General features: G+C 23.6%; 1 protein-coding gene across 3 annotated transcripts; it reads left to right on the top strand.

Annotated features, from left to right (window-relative positions):
* Nucleotides 1–140: 140 nt before the first annotated feature.
* Nucleotides 141–15,989, top strand: LOC111037404 (arf-GAP domain and FG repeat-containing protein 1). Of its 3 annotated transcripts, none has more exons than XM_022319952.1 (10): nucleotides 141–599; nucleotides 5,835–5,928; nucleotides 8,766–8,951; nucleotides 9,039–9,213; nucleotides 10,781–10,894; nucleotides 13,746–13,913; nucleotides 13,971–14,042; nucleotides 14,492–14,557; nucleotides 15,136–15,242; nucleotides 15,308–15,989. In XM_022319952.1, the coding sequence occupies exons 1-10, from the start codon at nucleotides 436–438 to the stop codon at nucleotides 15,356–15,358; spliced, it is 1,197 nt and encodes a 398-aa protein (XP_022175644.1). In that variant the 5' UTR covers nucleotides 141–435; the 3' UTR covers nucleotides 15,359–15,989. The 3 variants fall into 3 exon arrangements, with proteins under 3 accessions (XP_022175644.1, XP_022175645.1, XP_022175646.1); XM_022319954.1 differs by lacking the exon at nucleotides 141–599 and adding an exon at nucleotides 2,205–2,479; XM_022319953.1 differs by lacking the exon at nucleotides 10,781–10,894 and having other exon boundaries at nucleotides 151–599.
* The last annotated feature ends 3,934 nt before the right edge of the window (nucleotides 15,990–19,923 follow it).

The following is a 19,923-nucleotide window of genomic DNA, read 5'->3' as shown; positions in this document are numbered from 1 at the left end:
ACTACTCACCAATGAAATGTCATTCGTCCTAAATGTTAGTCGTCTATGTATCACAGAAATAGAAACCTATGGCCTACGCCGCTGTATCGGACATGTCCGAGAATAGTATTTTTGGAACCCCTGCGCGTCCACACGGCTTATGCGATAGGAATTGATTCTAAGTATGATACTAGGTTCAGACGAGTTGATTTCAATTAGTGCTGTTTCACATTTTTATAAGCACCGTTGAGTTAAATTTTTTTTTCAATTTCCTCCTGTTGTAGGTTGTTAGCCATTTAAAGAAATTACATTTGCAAAATAAATCTGTTAACGGTCCCTAAGGCACGTACGCCTTTCAGTAATCTATCACATCTTAGTCTACTATATTCATACAGAGTGACATATAGGTAGGTACACTACAAGAATCAGAATATTGACTAAACTGCTGTTACCGATATGGCCAACGGTATAAAGAAACTCGATGAATACAACTTAATGGTGCTTAGAGAACAATTATCATTGCCTGCAAATAAATATTGCTTCGACTGTCATCAAAGAGGACCAACATATGTGAATGTTACCATAGGTTCATTTGTCTGTACATCATGTTCAGGACTATTGTAAGTACCTATCTATCTACATCCTTCATATAAAAAAAAAAAAAACTTGAATGTATTTAAATCATAGTAGCACATAGTGGACATTTATTATCCATCAGTTTGTTGTAGAAAATACTTTATTATACCTAATACTATTTTTTTTTCTAAATGTTAAGAATATTTAATCATTTTATTTTACTGAAAAAATAATTTGGCATCATGATAGATTAAACACCCAAATTAACATTTTTATTAACATTTAGTACGTTTACACAGGTCAATATTAATTTGAAAAGTCATGACCCATATAAAGTGAGTTCAACTACCTATTTTATACAACATTCAAACGATTACATACTCGACACTCATGTTATTTAGTAATACATAGGTACCTATATAATTTAATATAAAATATATTAAGTTTTCATATAGTTTTTAAAATAGGCTCACATTCTTAACATAACTGAAAATTGAAATAAATAGTATTTTATACTTAGGTACCTAGTTAAATATTTTTTTATTAAAAAAATGTACATACACTGTTATTTTTACTATTACAAATATTGATTTTTAACAACAAAATTGGTTTCTTTGTAATCTAGGTATTTTGATTTTTAGTTATTATTATTTTCAGATAAAAAATATCCATCTATCCAGTAATTGTCATTGGTAATATTGCATACATGAATGTTTTTAAAATAAAATCTTATCAATCCTTAAATGTAATAATCATAGATCACTGTTTAAAAAAAAATTTACCAACAGAGTTCCTATACATTTAGTTTTGACAGAGTCCAAGTTTAATTTAAAATCTATTAAAAAGGAGATATTAACAGTTGTGTAGTAAAGACATAGGTAATTTATTATAAGTATCTAATTTACTCATCTAAATATATTCTCAATTTTTAAATTATATATCTAATAACAATGTAAGAATTTTTATTTATTATACTATTGTTTTTTGAATATTTCATGATTTATTACCTATCAATCAATTTAGGTGTAGAAAGTATGTATTAATAGTATTTACTTATCTATTGTAGTTTTATAATTTTTAGGAAATTAAGCAAATTAAGCTCACTATTTTTGGCTTTTATGCCAATTAATATTTATTTATTGCTTTGCTTACTTCCTTTGTAAAAAATGTTTTAAAGATGATTTGATAAAAATAAACAAATAATAGTACCTACATCAATAGTAATTAATTATCATTTTAATTAAAATGTTTTATCACACCTGCTAAAAGGTTAAATGCTTATAAATAACAATATATCATTAAAATGTTCCTAGTTAACTATTTATTTTAGTCATAATTTGCTAATAATTTCTAAGCTATATTTATTTAAATTGGGTTTATAAGTTGTATATTTTTAATATTACTAATTTATATTAGCTTAAATTATAATAGGATGGAGGTTACTGTATTATATAACATAGGTAATAGAATCAATATTTAAAAAGGTGGATCCAAGATAAATAAAAATAGAAAATATGACAATATATTTCTGCTCTACAACTGATACTGATGAATATTATAAGCATCACATTTTTTTTCGTGTTTGTAATTTACTAATTATTTACTAGTTATTCAAATATTATGTTGTTTACAAGTTAACAACGCTATAATTTATCGATGTGACAAAACAAAATTGCCCAACAACCATTTACTGCATCTCATCTAAATTTTTACATTTGAAGTTTCCTATTTATTATTTTTTTACAAATAACTGCAACTGTTAATCACGGTAACATTTTGATTGTCAGTACTTTCTACCTACTGTTAAAATTACACAATTGCATCTTTAACAATGTTAAAATCATAAGTATTGATTTTCTATAATTGAGAATTTCAAAATTCCAATGTTTGTCTATTATAATATACCTTTGTACATTGCACAACAGTATGTATTTTATTATTATTTTTATTAAAATTACTTAGATATTTATGATTCTTAGAATCAGATTTCTTGTAATATAATATTGAACTAAATAATATTTTAATCAATTTATGGTAATCATTAAAAAATGTATTAGGTACTTATGTTAGTTTATATTTACATGTACATATCATTTTTTTATACTTTTTAAATTATCTGCTGTCTGTCAATAAAAAGATAAATATTTTTTTTGCAATTAATATACAAAACATAATATGTACCTAAAGTAAAAAGAAAAGAACATGTTTACCTGTATTTAATTAGTTTAAAAAACAAAAAAGTAATATTTTTACTGGAGAAAGCAATATTAGATTATATAACATAGATATATTATCTTAAATAATATATTAGTTTTTATATTACAAATTATACAATACATCAAAAATTAAAATTAAATATTTTAGTGTACTTATAAACCTAAATTATTGAAACAGTCTTATAGATGTTGTTCCTTAAGAGGATGTTATGTGTGATGTCTTTGTCTTAGAAATGCCCAACATATACAATTTATGTTTAGAATAATACATTTTACTCCATTATTTAAGTATTAGAATTAATTGATCTATAATCCAAATTTTATTTAAGGACTCTTCTAGGATTTTTTTATATTTTAATTTTAAAGCAAGTCAGGTATAAGCATTTATTTAAATTCTAAATTTTTTGTTCGGCAAAGATAACACATGGGTATATTAAACTAGTTTATTTATCAATGGAGTATATATATGTTTTCAGTCATAGTCTTGATTCCTTTAATTTTATCAAACCCATTATAAGACATTTAATAAGTTAAAATATTTTGTAACATCAATTTTTAAATTCAATTGTTTTTCACTCTATAATTTTTTTTTAATCTAAACACTGTTACAGTGTTATGTATAAAAAGTCTTATTTACAGTTTATTATTTTAAACTGAGCTCCAATCTAAATGAAGATTTATCTCAAATATATGTAACAATAATTCACCACTCTCCTGGGTGGGACTAGATAAGTAAAACAAAAAATAGTTGTAAATTATTTTGTTTAGCTTAATTATTTTTGAACTATTCACTATTTATTATGTATTAATATCATATGAAATTAATTGGGCAATCTCAAACTATTTTAGGATATTATCTATGCCATTTCGTTCATCCAAATTGTTTTAAAGTTGAATTAAATTGGTTTTATCCTCTTAAATAATCAATATTTCTAATATATAATTATTTTAGACTTGTAGTTTTTTTTTATTGAGTTCTTGAAAACAAATAACATATTGATAGCATATGGGCTATAGGTAACAAAATAACATTCAAAGGTTCAAGTAAGAAATAGCAGGCAAGGTTAGGTATTATGAACTATATATGGAACCTTGTTTTTGATCTGGGAAAATGTAATGTGATTACCAATTTACCGAATAATTCTGTAATTATTACATTTTTATTTATGTATATCAAGAATCATTTTTTTTTTTTATTTAGTAGACAATTTAGAAATACTATTTAATTTTTTTTTATAAATAAATAAGAGTTTTAGTAAAATAAATAAGTTTAAATTATTCAATTTTTTTTAGTAGTAAAATTAAAGGCATAAGTAGGTGATAATTTTCTTAAAGGTTAGACAATTTTTATCAAAGATAAGAAGTATATACTTTATCAGTTTATTTTAACATAGTATTTTCATAAATTACAAGATGAAATTAAGCAATGTTTGAGTATTCTTCGCTCCTTATTTTCATTCAAATCGTCCTTTTCCTGGTTATTAAAAAGGACGCTACATTTCACGTGTTGTCTTCAACTTACAAATGTAGAATATAGCAAAAACTGTTTTGCTCGGGACAATTATACTCTGTATTTATAGCAGAATTACCAAAATTCCACAACCTATAGGAAAGAACTTTATCTCTGTTGTAGTGTTTCTATTACTATGATTACATAAATAAAATTAAAGTTATCAGTTTGAAAACATTAAGTTTTTTCATTTTTTTAAATTTAATTATTAAAAGTTATTGGTTAGTGCTATGGAAAAAATAAAAACGATACAGCAGAGGTAATGTTCTCCCCTATGCCTTATAGAATTTTGGTAATTCTACTATAAATAAAGAAGTATAACTACTAAACTACGCTACTATTTGTTCCATATAAACTGTTTTTGATTTGTTGTACATATTTTTTTAGACAGAGACAACACATGTTTATCATCATACTCTTATGCAAAATAAACTTTTTTAAAATCATTTAATGTAAAACGTGATGTGTATCACTTTATCCTTATTTAATAGGTGCTCAATAATTAAATACTCATTGTATTTTTTACAACTTAAAGATATATATAGTAATATTAATAATAATGATGGAATTTTCATGACATTTCATTATTCATAATCATAGTTTGTAGACTGTAGAGAGTTTACATAGAGGGTTCTTAGATCTCCCCTATTTTATGATAATATCAAACAATTGAATACAAATGGATAGCAATTAGAATGGAACAAGACAAATTTAAATGTCTTGACAGTTTTAAATATTTGTTGAGGTGTAGATGGCCTAATCAATAGAGTTTGAATTAGGTACCTATAAATAATTATATAAAAAAAAGGTTAATCATTGCATTAATAATTTCCTTTTTATGTATTTAAGTGTGAGTGGGTCAGTCTTTGATTCCTCCAACATTTTTTGAACCTTGTAGTAAAATTAATGAAAAAAATTAACCAGTGAAAGAAATGTATACATTTATAATAGGTACCTATTTATTCTTCCTTTAAGTAATAATTATGAATTTTTTTACTTAATTCTTGAGTGAACATCAAATAAAAATTATTACTACCTATTAAAACTTATTCAAAACTGTACACATGTTAAAGGATCTGTAACTATGTATATATATACTCTTTAGATTTATTACTCTGAATAATATTTGTATGTAAAAAATAAATCGTAAAAACTATAAGTGCTATTTAAGGCATTTTTAATAATGATAATTTTATGCGGTCATTTTAAAACTAGACCTATTAATAAATAATTTATATTGAACTTTCAACAACAAATTTTTTATTGTATAGTATTGGATATACAATGTACACTATAGGAGATTTCAAACATAAATGAATAAGCTTTTAGTATAACGACCAACGAGTACTATAAATTATATAGGAGGTGGTAAAATATTTAAAATTATTGATGACATTATCTGTTAAATTGTTTTAATTTTCCCATCTGTTTTAAAAAATGTTTAGTGTCAACAAAGTGACAGACATGCATATGCGTTTATGATATATTTAATTGCGCAGTTATAAAACAAAAACTGTGACAATTTATTCATGTATAATACATTTGTTTTCTAGACGAGGTCTTACTCCACCACACAGAGTAAAAAGCGTATCAATGGCAACATTTAGCACAGAGGAAATTGACTTCATCAAATCCAGAGGAAACGAGGTGAGTGATATCTTATATTGCCGACAGATTGCTTAAGATAAACATAGTGTTTTCGTGAAGTATTATATCAATTTATTAAGTATAAGCATTTAAGTCTTAATGAAAATTATAGATACTTATGATGAAATTTATAAAGTTTAGTATTTATATAACTGATACATTTGTATTGTGTAAGGCACTAATTACTAATTAGACATTAGTTATTAAAAGAGAGAACCTAATCATTTTAACTAAAACGAGGGTAGTTATACGTGTGACATATTAATTTTAGAATTCTTTTAATTTTCTAAACAAAATTCTATTGATTTTATATTTTTAATATGTTTACTCTTAATGTTTAAAAGAATATATTCTTTATCGTTTTTCTCTGCATATTGTTGCTATAAAATTACCTAATAGTTTAATAAAAATTTGCATTTTATTAAATTGTTGCAACTTTTGAGCAGGACAGTATTGTAATTACAGTATGTGTTTGTAGTATTCTCCCCTCCCCTTGTAAGAGTTTTATTTATAACTGGTACACACAACATTAGTGCCCACAACAATATGACTATCAAATCATAATTTACAAAAATAATTTTTAGAAAACTAAATTCCAATGCTGGCCGTTTGCTGTTATGTAATTATTTTAGTTATTACTGATTAATAATGAATAATAACCAAGATAGTATTATTTCATAATATTATAGGCTTATGTGGTACAATAATAAAGATAAAATAGTAGCATAGTGCATAGTGTTGTAATGTTGTAAATAATATTATAAATAGTTAATACTTTTATAGAATATAGATTATAGTTAACTACACTGCGGTCTGAGACTGTAACAACTAAAATATTACATTTTGCTGTCATGGTCGATGTTATTGTATCATTTAAATAGGTATGTAATTTTTTGTTTATATGAACACATCAGGGCATTGTATACATTACACATGTGAGCAATGGGTGTATTGAGGTATGCTTTTAATACATACAAAAATAATTTGTTATATTCACATACATAATTATTTAACACACAAGTATAACCAAATTACACCTCTGAAATTGAACTATCATTTACAGATAAAATAAAAAGTGAAGTAAAAAATTAATTTTATCAAGTTATGAATGGTAAAATATAAAAAATAAAATAATTCTAAAATTTATGAATTAATATGAATACCTAAATTATTAAAACAATACTTTTTTTAATTTTTAGTAACCATAATAGTGTATTTAATTTTAGTAATAATCAAACAAATAATACAAAACAGCAATGTAAGCCTTTTTTAAATTAAAAAAATTTAATTGCTTGGTTTTATGTGTTTATGTTTGCTTTAGAAATTTTGCTTAACATCACAGCATAATTTAATGTAATAGCATTGATTATAAATGCTATAGATCGCTCATTAGGGTCCAAAAAACGTTACACTGAATTTACTAGCTATTCTAGTGTAATTATCCAGAACTACGGCGTATCTTATAACCTGGCTGCTCAGTCCTTTCTGGACAACAACACCAGGGTCTCTAATAAATTCAGATTTTGTACCCTCAGTAAGCAATCTATAGTAATACTCAATAAAGATATGTAATATTTAAATCAATCTGAGTGGAGTTAGGGCAAAGTTCAACTTCTCGCTCTCATAACTACAGTTTAATTTATTACAAATTCCCAAAGTCAGAGAGTCTATATCTGATACTTTTAGTTAATATGAAAAATGTGACAGAAAACATGCAAAATAAAGTTTTCATTCGGAATATGCAAAAAAAGCAAATAACATAAATTAATTGAAAAGTTAGATAATACCTACTAATCAATATTTTATTTGGACCTTGAAAAATAAACATACATATAATATTATGTTGAAATGTATATTAATTCTAGTATTAAAAGATGCTTGAGCATTACTAATATATAAATGTACAAATAAATGAAATATGTAACTTTGTACCAATGGACAATGTATGTTAAGTATAATAAAAATAAAATAAAAATAAAAAACCACCTGGTTTTTTCTTTTAAGTATTATTTCAATTTTCATTCGAAAAACAATTCTGAGCATAAGAGACAGATGGATCAGTATTAGTTTTTATGAATAGTTTATGTTATATTATTGTACTTTATTAGTATTAACTATTACTATTTTCTTAATTTGGTAGGTTGAACAAATATTTGTCATAACCTTAGCATATAACTGTTAATATTAACTATTAACATACATTATTATTTATTATATTATTTTATTAAATATTACTGTATTAACTGTATGTATAGTAAAATAATGTATTGGCTTGTTCATGTATTGCAATTTATTTCAGTATGTGATCATTCATTAAATTTAAAACAACTTTTTTTATTCATATTATTTTTCACAAAAATTTATTTAAACTGAATATGTTATTTTTAAATGCATTCTTTAGGAATTATTTATCACTTAAGTGTCATTTTTAATTCTATTAGGCTAGGTTTCATAAAAAATGAATAAATATAATAGAATTTAATCATGGGACACTAAATCATGTTTAGGGGAAAATTAGCTCACTATTGATTCCATAAAGTGTATACATAGGTTCAGTGTTCATACAACTCAGTACTAATGTATTTGAAGAGGTAACCAATATCAATCATATTATGAATTCAAGTTTTTCTAACATTTAAATTCAAATTTATTTTTTATTGGTTGATTTTACAGTTAATTTTTTTCCTTAAAACCAAAAAACATAATATGTTTCAATCATCAGATTTCTGTATAATAAACAAAATATACACATAATAGATGTTATGTATGAATGCATGATGTATAAATCAATTACAACAAAACCATGGAATTTAATCATACATACACTTTTGTTGTAGAGCTGTCAAAGGGTTTGGTTAGGGATGTATGACTCAAAACAACCTACAAAAGATGAAAAACAAATAAAAGAATTTATGGTTGCAAAATATGAAAAAAAGATGTATTATTCTGATCAAGTTTCACAAAAGTTAAGCAATGGTATTCAGGCAAGGCCAGCTGTTACCACTGTAACTACAAACCATCAAGTAAATAAACATTATTCAAGTTTTATAGAAAATATCTAATAATTTTAATATTTTATTTAATATTTTTAATTGTTTGACTATTTATAGAAACCTAGTACAACTACTACACCTGCAATAAATATATCATCCCCAAACAAATTCGAGTTTTTAAAAGAAGAACCCTCAAACCAAAATCAATCTCCAATTCAAACATCTCAATCTTTTGCAAATTTTGAAAATAATCCAGTATTTTCTACATCTTTTGATACTCCTAAAAATATTGGTATGTATAACATTCAATATTTTGTTAAGAATTAAATATAATTATTTACATGTAACTACTAAATATGTTTACTAATTAATGGTAAGTTTCTACCTTTTTAAGTGTTGCTAAAAAGTGATATCTTAACAAAAAAAAGGTGAAACTGAAATTGTGAGGTTTGAATATTATATGGAAGATTTACTTGAAGTTACAGCGATTGACAATTCTGTTGTATTTGGTTTCTTTTAGTTTTGGGTAATTTTTCATAGATTTATTTTTTAAACCCAAAATATTAAAATAATTATAATATCTATGATTTTATTACTATAAGCAAATTGTACAATTGTGTACATTTAATTTAACTATATAGTATACAATTTTATGAAAGATAAAAACAATTCTATGTTAATAGATGGGCAGTAATGTATCGAATACTATGAATAATTATATTTTAGTTTACTAGTGCAGTGCCAAAATTAAAGCAGGGCTAATATAAATCATACAACTCGTAACAATATTAGTCTATCTTTATGTATTAACAAATATATTGCAGTATCAATTTACATATTTTCTAGTATTTTATATTTTAATATTAAAAATAATAAAATAAAACTATTAGTAATTTTAATTTTGTGTTTTTGAAAGTATTAACGACTTGAATGTTGAGGTGTCATAACTTCTGTCTTAGTTATGAACAAATGTATTTATAAAATTTGTTTGTATGCTCCAACAAAACTAAGCACTGTAACCATACTCTATTCCAAAAGAGAATAATCACTTTCATGCACACGACTGATGGCTGGGCTAGTGCCGAGACAAAATTTCTCCTATTTTGCTTGCCGACGTTTCCCAAAGACCGTGTACAAACTTTAACGACTATAAAAATAGGCGCTGGACTGTCCATTAATACAGGTTGTTGGTAGAAGATGCACAGTAACCAACCAAAATCTGTCAGCCTAACTAATCATTCTCTTTTGGAACAGAGGAGTATACCTCATTACAAATTCAGGCTCTATTTTTGAAATATCTGTAATCCATATTTAAGAGTAGGTTCATTATTTTTTTAATATAATAAATTTTACAAATTTAGAAAACAAAATAGTTTACTTAAAAGGATGCCACACCCTAATTTTACATCACTATCTTATAAGTAATATTGCAAACTTATGTTTATTAGTTCAAGTTTAGCTTTGTGAGTTTTAATAATATACTTTTAATATTGATAAATTACTTAATCTAATGGAAAGAATACGTCTGTGTTTTGTAGTAGGGTTTTTTTTTCATTCTTTAATTTTGATACAAGTTATAAGTATACAAAATATTACAATTTTAAAATGCTCATAACTCCCTTAAAGATTAAAATAACAAAAAAAAAAAACAAAACACAGAAAATGTTGTTACTTTTAAGCTTAAAAAATAGATAATTCACACTGATATTGAGAATAATAAAACTAAATGTGAACTACTAAACATAAGTTCTTCATATTATTCACTTGTAAGAAGAAGACAAGAGATGTAGGTATGGTGTCCTCAAAAAAATATTAAAACAAAATTTACAATAACCTAATATTTATTGGTTTATGTTAAGACTTAAATTTTAAGTTTGTTCAACCAATTCAAACTGGATATTTTGATTATTTGACATCAAATCCAATACATTTTTCACCAGCAAGAAAACCGAACAACATTAATAATCGATGGAGTGAGTTTTAGATTGGTTTGGTGATGTGATTATTTACATCCTTGGTTGTAAAGCTTAGAAATAATTGTTTGCAATAGCACTTTTTTATTTTTATATTTGCTTTAGAATGTTCTTTTTTACTTTATATTTGTTTGTACAAATATCCTAAAACTATATTTAATTTAAAATTATGATCTAAATTTTAAAGTTAACACTGCATTTTTAACTAGAATAATTTAACTACAAGATCACTCAATTTAAAAAAAAATTAACATTTTACAAGTTAGTATAAATTAAGTCCCAAGATTAGTTGCTACACTATTACACAATATTATTGTTTAGATATCAATAATATTATATTTGACTACATTTGTCTTCTATTTATTAATGTGTTATATTATAAAACATTTAAATTTAGTGTAATTTAATAAAAAATATATTTTTAAAACCAAATTATTAAGATGACCTGATGACCCACATTGTTTTTATTTTGTCTTACAAATATAGACAATTGAATTTAGAAGAACTAGTTTTGTGTTGTTAATGTTTTGAGTTAATTGACTTATTAAAAAATATAATGATAAGAATATTATCTGGGTTCTATAGTTGGTTATTTTTCATTATTTTAATTTTAATTTTAAAACGAGATATGAGTATTTTTAAGCTGTACATACGTATAATTTCATACTTAAGGACTGCTCTATTGTAGTCTTCAAACATACAGTAGGAGTTAAGTGTACCTCATTGATTAGGTCACTATAATTTATGTGTTAAATTTGAATTCAATGATAAATCAACAATTCTGAGTGGTAACAGTCTATACTCTATAAGCTATATTACTAGCCACTAGGTATACATTTTTGGTATATTTTTATTTCTATCATTGTAATTTATTTTACTATAATAACGTGTTGAATTAATTATTCAGATTTTTTTATTCTTAATCAGAAGTACTCGTGAGAGATTTTATATTAAATGTTTATGCCTTAGCTATAAAAATTAAATTTTTATAATTTTTAACTATGTACTAAGTCATTTTTGTGATTTTGACAAATTTGTAAAAATTTTAGATCAAAAAAAAATTATATAAAAACCTTATCCATGTATTTTAAATGTTAAAAAAAATAACCTTTGTGGAATTTTGGATTAAATTTTCAATCATTTTGATCAAGTCTCAATATGTTTATAAACACTAAAAAAACATTGATGATTTTATGTGTTTAAACTTATATTAATAGCTTAAATTTAGTCTAAATATTTTGAAAAGTAAGTATAGAAAATGATAACTCAAGTAACAGTGAAATATTCTAATTTTCTACAATAATTAATTTTTTTGAATTCCAACCAAAAAATTTAAATTGTCATTTTACCTGCAAATATTCAATTTCACTACAATATGAACTCTATACCCTCATAACAAATATTTATGGATTTATAACTTTTTTTGATTCTTGTATTAACAACTTATGAGTTACCTTGTATTTAATTTTCAAGTTTTTTGACCAGGCAAAATATATTTTATCTTTTTTATTTTTTAACAAATAAATTGAAATTTCTTAAATTTATTATTCAAATACTTTTAAACAATTTAAAGAGTAAATTTTGAAAATTATTCTGTGTACATAAAACATTCAAGTATAAACCTTTGGTGAGAATATTAAATATCGACGATTTTGAGCGGAGCAATGAATAATTATTTTAAGATTATTTGTTTTTGAATTATTATAAAATAAATCAATTTCGTTTTTCCTGAACCTTTTTTACAATATTTGATTGTTTTGTTTCAAACTGTACATTTTTTACTTTTTACCACTCCCAATTAGCAGAAAACTTCCTTTAAAGTTAAAATTCTAATAATTTGTTCTAATATTAAAACTTTCATCTGACGCTAAATAAAAAAAACCCATTGTAAAATTATTTATCGCTCCCCACAAAATCTAAAAAAATCAACCTGATACTGACAAGTTTACACTGATATTGTTCTTACCTTTAAGTTTTATAATGAGTCAATTTACTAATACATCTAGCAATACAAAATGGATTCTGTTGAATTAAAACTTGCGAAGTTGTACATTTGTAAGACAGAAAATAAACACACAAGTATCGCATCATTTTTTAAGGATATTTTTACATATATAATTAAATTTTGTATGCATGTTGTTATATTTGGTAAATAGTTTTATAGAATAGTATGGTTTTTTGTGTTCTGTTGTGAAACTTAATAATATGATACAAAATATAACTTTTATAAATACGATTGGGTATTTATTAAATTTAAAAATTATATTTTTACTATTTTAAATAAGTTTATCTATAAGTGTTCTACTCTACAAAAATTGATAAACATATTTGACTATTAGAAGAAATATTATTAAAACCAAAGACATAATGTGTATAAATAGTTTTGATTTTGCATAATATTAGATTTTTAGAGTAAAAATGGTTAAACATTTCTTTTTATTATTGTGTGGATAATCCTGTTTATTTGTTTTTATAAACAGGGCTCAAAGTCTATAGCATTTTCGATGCTATTTTTAAATTAATTGCGATTGTTTAAAATCGTATTCATTATGTGTTTTTCAAAAATCTAAGTGTTAAAAGTGAAGTTAAGTAGAAAAAAAAAGTGAACAAATTACAAAATTACTTTAGAAAATTATTGCTTTGTGTTTTCTATATTTTTTAGAACAAAATTTATAGCAAATATTTCAAGATTTATAATTGTACTTTTCAATGCCATAAAGTCTGAGCCCTGGTAATAAATAATAATTAATCAATTGACATTTTGTACTTCATCGTCTTGCAAAAATAAAAAAAGAACTTGTTTATTCTTTAATTTGCTGTATTATTTATAAGTTTATTTTACCTACTATAGGCGTAGCTATTGAAAGTACAAGTCCTAGTACAAGTTGGAAAGCAAATGGATCTCAAGCACCAGCTGAAGACCGTTATGCTGCATTGAAAGATCTCGATTGCTTAATGAAATCTCAAGTTCAACAAGATACTCCTCCTCAATTGAATAATAGTAACAGTTCAGCATGGAGTAAGTAAAATAATAGTTTCATTTGTAACCGCAACTTACTATAATAAATGTTTTTAGGTTCTGATGCATCTTTAAATGGAACATGGAGCAGTCAAGTCTCTGAAAATACACCTCAGAACCCATTCAAAAGTAATAATGGTTTTAGTTAAGAGGATGTCATACCCGCTTGTGCTGTTTCTGTCTTACAATTGTACAACTAACAAATATGCATTGAGCAGAACCAATGTGTTAATAGGTTTAATAGTGTAGAGAATAGACACAACTATTATTTAAGTTGAAGTTCAGAAGACCATAGACATAGATATGCTATTTAATTCTACTAAAAGCCAGTTCTTTAAAACAAAGCCACATTCCTGCTCAAAAGTTGTCTCTATATTACCGTTGTTATTATTGATACAATATAATACTAAAGCTACTAGTATTAACACAAAATTTTTCTGCCGATTGTAATATTGCTATGTTGTACATTTGTAAAACGGAAATCACATTGCTGGTATTATGTATTTTCAACATTATGTTCTTATTATTCACTATTGATTCAAATACTAATGATTTTTTCTCTGTCATTAATAATTTAGATAGTGTTGAAGATGATTGGGCATCATCAAATCATGTAGTTAACCCATTTACAAATAACATACCAGGTATATTTTAAAATAATTATGTTGAATTCAATTTTTAAAATTAGTTGTTCACTATAATTTTATGATACAGAATCTGCTCATTTATCTTCTATATTTAGTATCTGTCTTTAATTAGTTAGTAACAAAGTTTAGATTAAATAATGTGAAAAACAATTTAATAATAAATAGATTTATAAAAAAACATTTTTTTTAAATTTTAATCATACATTTATTATTGGTATTAATTACTATTCTGCCATTAGTGTTTAAAACTATAATTTTAGCGTGTAAAGAAAACATTTATAATTTAAAATTGTATTTGTCTACTAAATGGTTAAGATAAAATAATATTGATGTTAAATCAATTTAAATTGATAGGTAATAAAATTAATTATAAATTATAATCCATGGTTAGTTTTATTTATCTGATAATACTTGTGTTTAAAACAATTATTATATCATGCTATTGGTATCATTTCATGTTTTTTTCAAAGCTATTTACTATTATTCTCGAATATTTAATGTAAAGAAATAATATTCACTGTACATATTTATGTTGATTAATTTGATGGTTCCTATTATGTCATTTAATTTTTTAGATGATTGGCAGAATAATATTCAATGGCCAAATGGTTTAACTTCCAGCCAATCGATGGGTTTTAACGATGTAGCACCATGGAGTGCAGATTTTTCAAATCCGTTTAAAGTAATTAACTTTAAATCAATTATTTTATATTTATTTATGATAAATAGATGTTTTTATTCATATAGGTTGGATCAGCATCCCCGTTGAATAAACATTCAAGCAATCCATTTTTATAAAACCATTTATGTATCATCAGAGAAAATTAAATTACCCGGTAAATTGAAAAGCATTCAACAATAATGCAAAACTAAAGCAACGGATTTATTATATTTTAATAAGAATACAATGTTATAAATCTAAAGTTGGCGAAAAATATAATTAAACATATTCAATAATAATTAGTAAGAAATATTAGTTTTTTAATTAATTATTTATTTCAAGCATATAATCTCATCATATAGATGGCCATTTATTACTATTCCTACATTCAAATTTATGCAACTGTCTAGTCTTGAAAATATTTATAGTTTGCTTCAAGTTTTTACATAGTTATTTTTTACATAAAATTATTTTTGTAAGTTTTAAATATATATGCCTATGCAACTTAATACACTATTCAATATTTCACATGATCAGTGTATAAAACAAATGTTGCAGTGTGATATTCATTAATATTCATAAAATACAGTTAGTTTTGCAAATTACAACTTACGAGATCACAAACTTATTTTTATATATATTTACTCCAGAGTCGTGACAAATTAATGAATGTGTAAAATTATTGTGTGCCCAAACTTTTAAATTTCACCCGAATGATTCAAAGCGTTGTGCTTCAGTTTTAATTATTTTTTTTGGTAGGTAACCTTTATATTATATAGTTATAGTTTGCAGCAGTCCCAATGTTTTTCGAATTTTGATCTCTTTGTTTAAGTGTTCTAAAATAATTTTTAAATTACATAAATCTCTTATACTATTTTAATTTAGCTAAAAAGTTATAATTAAAAACAAGTTTAAATTTAATAGTATGTCATCTAAATCATTTTCCTGCCATGCTCAGTACATCAATTATAATTATTATTAATTAAATGTTGATCACATTTGGTTTTTTCAAAATCTTTAATATTATATAGTCATTATTAGAGTAAACCAAAATATAAACTTAATGTATGCAATAAAAACTATAAATATTGGGATTGCTAGAAAGTGTATACTTAAATGTATTTTAAGATATCTGTTGATTCAATAGTAAAAACAAATAAATAAAATAATATAAAGAATTTATATTTAACGAATCTCTATCTTTATATTATAAATGTGTATACAAGCATACATCATACATTTCACATGTATCACAGATTTGTACTGTCCGTAGTTATTATCAACTATTAGTATTTAAATAATATTTATTTTATCATTTTACTTGTTGATTATTGTTTTATTTTAATTTATTTTTGAATGAAAAAATATTATAATCTTAACATTTTTCGTATCTACTATATAAGTTATTTATAATTTAACTCACATCGGACAAAATTTTAGGCACTTAACTATTTTGAGTATTAGATTTATAAATAATTGTAGTGTCGAGTCAAAAAGAAAGTTATCATTATTTTGTATGTATTAAGAGTTTTAACTGTAATATTCATAAAATTGAAAAAAGTATTCCTGAAACAAGATACTATTATATTTTATTTTAATGTTTACATAATTTTCATAATTATTGTTCTTGATGATTTTAATTCTATATGTTTGTAATGGTAAGTCAAAATGGTGTGTTTAAAAAAATCATTGTATTTATTTGAATTTTTTTCTCATGAAATGTTATTTAGCATCAAAAAAATTATTATGACAGTAAGGTGTCATTAAATAATAATTGATAAACACAATTTAATTTTAAATTAAACTTAAATTAAGTATTTGTTTTTTTTTTTGTTTTAAATTAACTACTTATGTTTAATGCATACAAAGTTAAAATGGCTTAACTTAAAACAACAACAATGTTTTCAATTAATATTGTTGACTTCTAAGTTAAATGAATAAAATATGTTAATGTATATTATATTGTTTATAATTTTTTATTTGATGCTAAATTTGTTGGAATTATGTTTGTGCACCAAAGTATGTTAATCATGTTTAACAAATGTAACTGTGATAAATTTTTTTATTGTACCTAAAATGTATGTTTAATTTTGAAGAATGTTTATCTTGAAGTAAGTTAAGTTTGTTGGATTAGTATTTTGAGAGGGCTATATTTATCAAAGTCAGTTTTTACCCATTGGTTGTTAAATTAATTACTATACATTTTTTTTTATAAAATATGATTAAATAAACTCCTCTAAAGTAATTTTCTTCTCAAATTATTTATGTTTTGTAAAAATATCTATTGAAAATATAAAATGTCTAATTTTATCAATAATTTATAAATCCTTATAACACATATAAAAAATACTACATGTATAGATGACAAACACATGTAAACACCCTTATAGATTGTCCAGGTACCTTAATCAAGAATCAAATATTTTTGTTTAAATTCAATCTAATATAATACATTGGATGGTGCCCTTTCATTAATTTTACATTTTAAATCTTACAAGATTATTTTAAAATAGTGTACTTGCATGGCTGTTTAAAAATATTTCTTTGACCTTGATCACAGTTTGTCAATTAAATATACTTATCTATTTGTTCTATACTTCCATACCATACATTTCAATATCTTAACATTTGTATTGGCCCTTTTTATATATACCTTGGCTGTTTTACCTAATACATTATTTTTTTATATGTTGCACAGGGTGATTCATAATTCAGATAGTTCTAAAATGATTTTCCCGTTGATATTGCTATTAAAATCTAGACATGTTTTGTTGTTTTTTTATTAAATATATTTATGTTGAATAATAGTACTTGAAACTTACAGGGTTGTGGAAAATAAATATTTTACTGAAACAAATGTATATACAATAATCATATAACATTTTAATATTGAATTGTAAAAGTATTATAGACAAATTATTCCTAATTAACAATACAATATTACTATGTCAAAGAAATATACCTAATTCAATTGAAAAATTGATCAAAAACTTATCAAAAATACAATTTATATATTATTCACTTACATTAAAAAAACATTTATTTCTGGTTTAACACTTACTGTTATTCATAAAACTAGCTAAATAATTTTTGTATGAGAAAATTTACTAACAACATTATTAATTATAATTTATAACCCTTGGTGTCAATATATTATTTGAATAATAAATTTAAATTAATATTAATTGCTATTAGTTGGAAAATATATATATTTAGTCTTTTTTTTTAATTTCATCCACCTAAGTTAAGAATATAATAATAATTTTCTAATGAGGTACCTATATGGTCGCTTTTTATAAAAATTAATGTATATACCTATTGATTAATTTATATTTATATAACTCAAGATCTATAGTATTTATATTTTGAAATTTTTGATAACTTTGTGGTAGAGCACATGAACTCATATCGAATCTAAAGGATTGTTAATGCTAGTACAATATGTTTACATAACTGGTGAACAATAAATGTATACAATATTTAATATTATAAGTACCTATTATTATTGTTATTATTATTTGATGTACCATTAGTTTTTAGTTGAAATTATTTGTCACTAAGGTTGTGTTTATGTACCTAATCATCATTAATTTGTATAACCAGTGTAATTTTTGTCATATTTTATAGATTTATGTTGATTTAAAAATAAACATTTATTTCAATAGAGAATATAATATGTTAAACTGTGATATTATTAGTGGTGTCATTTCATATAATTATTCCTTGGTACCTGTTCAAATGAACTATTAACCTACTTCTTAGATGCCTTTGTATTTTTACTCAAAATCCTCAAATCTTGCAAGTTACGCCACAATATATTATTTTATAAATTACACTCTATCTAATTATATAATTAAGGTAACAGGTGTGTAGTTACTAAATAATTTTTTTGTAGTTAAGAATACTTAGATAGGTACCACAAAACCTAGTTTATTTACCCAATAGCTAATATCACACCTGTCAAAAAATTAACAACTAGGTATCTAATTATATAATGTATAATGCCAGTGACCAATGATTTACTATCTATGTATTTAAATATTTTGTAATATAAATAATAAGTACAAAAATATTTAAGAATAATTAGGAAACATTGACCTTACCATAATATATTATATACATATATTATAATATTATTCATAGGTATGCTTGTATGATTTTAATGTAATTTTAAACAGTTTTTTATTTTATAGTACCTATCTGCAATCATACATTTAAGATAGATAGGTATTATAATAATGATGTTTAAATGTAAGATAAAAATGTATATGTTTTAAATTTATTGTTATCACATTTAGAAATTTGGAATTTCTTGTAAATTCAATAATTGCCAACTTATGCTACATTTTTACTTTATTATATTAATAAACAATGAATTATTTAACACACCCACTAAACTATACCTAGACTAGCATTGTAAAATATTTAAATACCATTGTTTCTGTAATACTATATTACAAAAAGATATTCTTATAGATGTCAAGTACGACAAGTTTCTTAAATTGGGTGATAAATTATGTTAAGCTTGGTAAAATGATTAAGTATTTACTTTTACTCTTTTTATTTGAAGTACCTATACATGTACAGAGTACTATGTCCCTTTGGTCAGATAAAAATGTGCATTTCAGAACAGGAACACTTGTATATAGTGTAAACGTTTAAAGTATATAATATAAACAAGCCTTAAGTCATAATAAATTGT

This window comes from Myzus persicae, unplaced genomic scaffold, assembly GCF_001856785.1.
Source record: "Myzus persicae strain clone G006 unplaced genomic scaffold, MPER_G0061.0, whole genome shotgun sequence".
NCBI lineage: Eukaryota > Metazoa > Arthropoda > Insecta > Hemiptera > Aphididae > Myzus > Myzus persicae.
This window is presented reverse-complemented; position numbering and strand designations above follow the sequence as displayed.

Excerpts from the sequence above, each read along its gene's own strand:
- LOC111037404 (XM_022319952.1), top strand. The coding sequence starts at position 436 with ATGGCCAACGGTATAAAGAAACTCGATGAATACAACTTAATGGTGCTT. Across the intron at positions 8,952-9,038 it reads CTGTAACTACAAACCATCAA|AAACCTAGTACAACTACTAC; the intron begins GTAAATAAACAT and ends GACTATTTATAG. Across the intron at positions 10,895-13,745 it reads CAACATTAATAATCGATGGA|GCGTAGCTATTGAAAGTACA; the intron begins GTGAGTTTTAGA and ends TACCTACTATAG.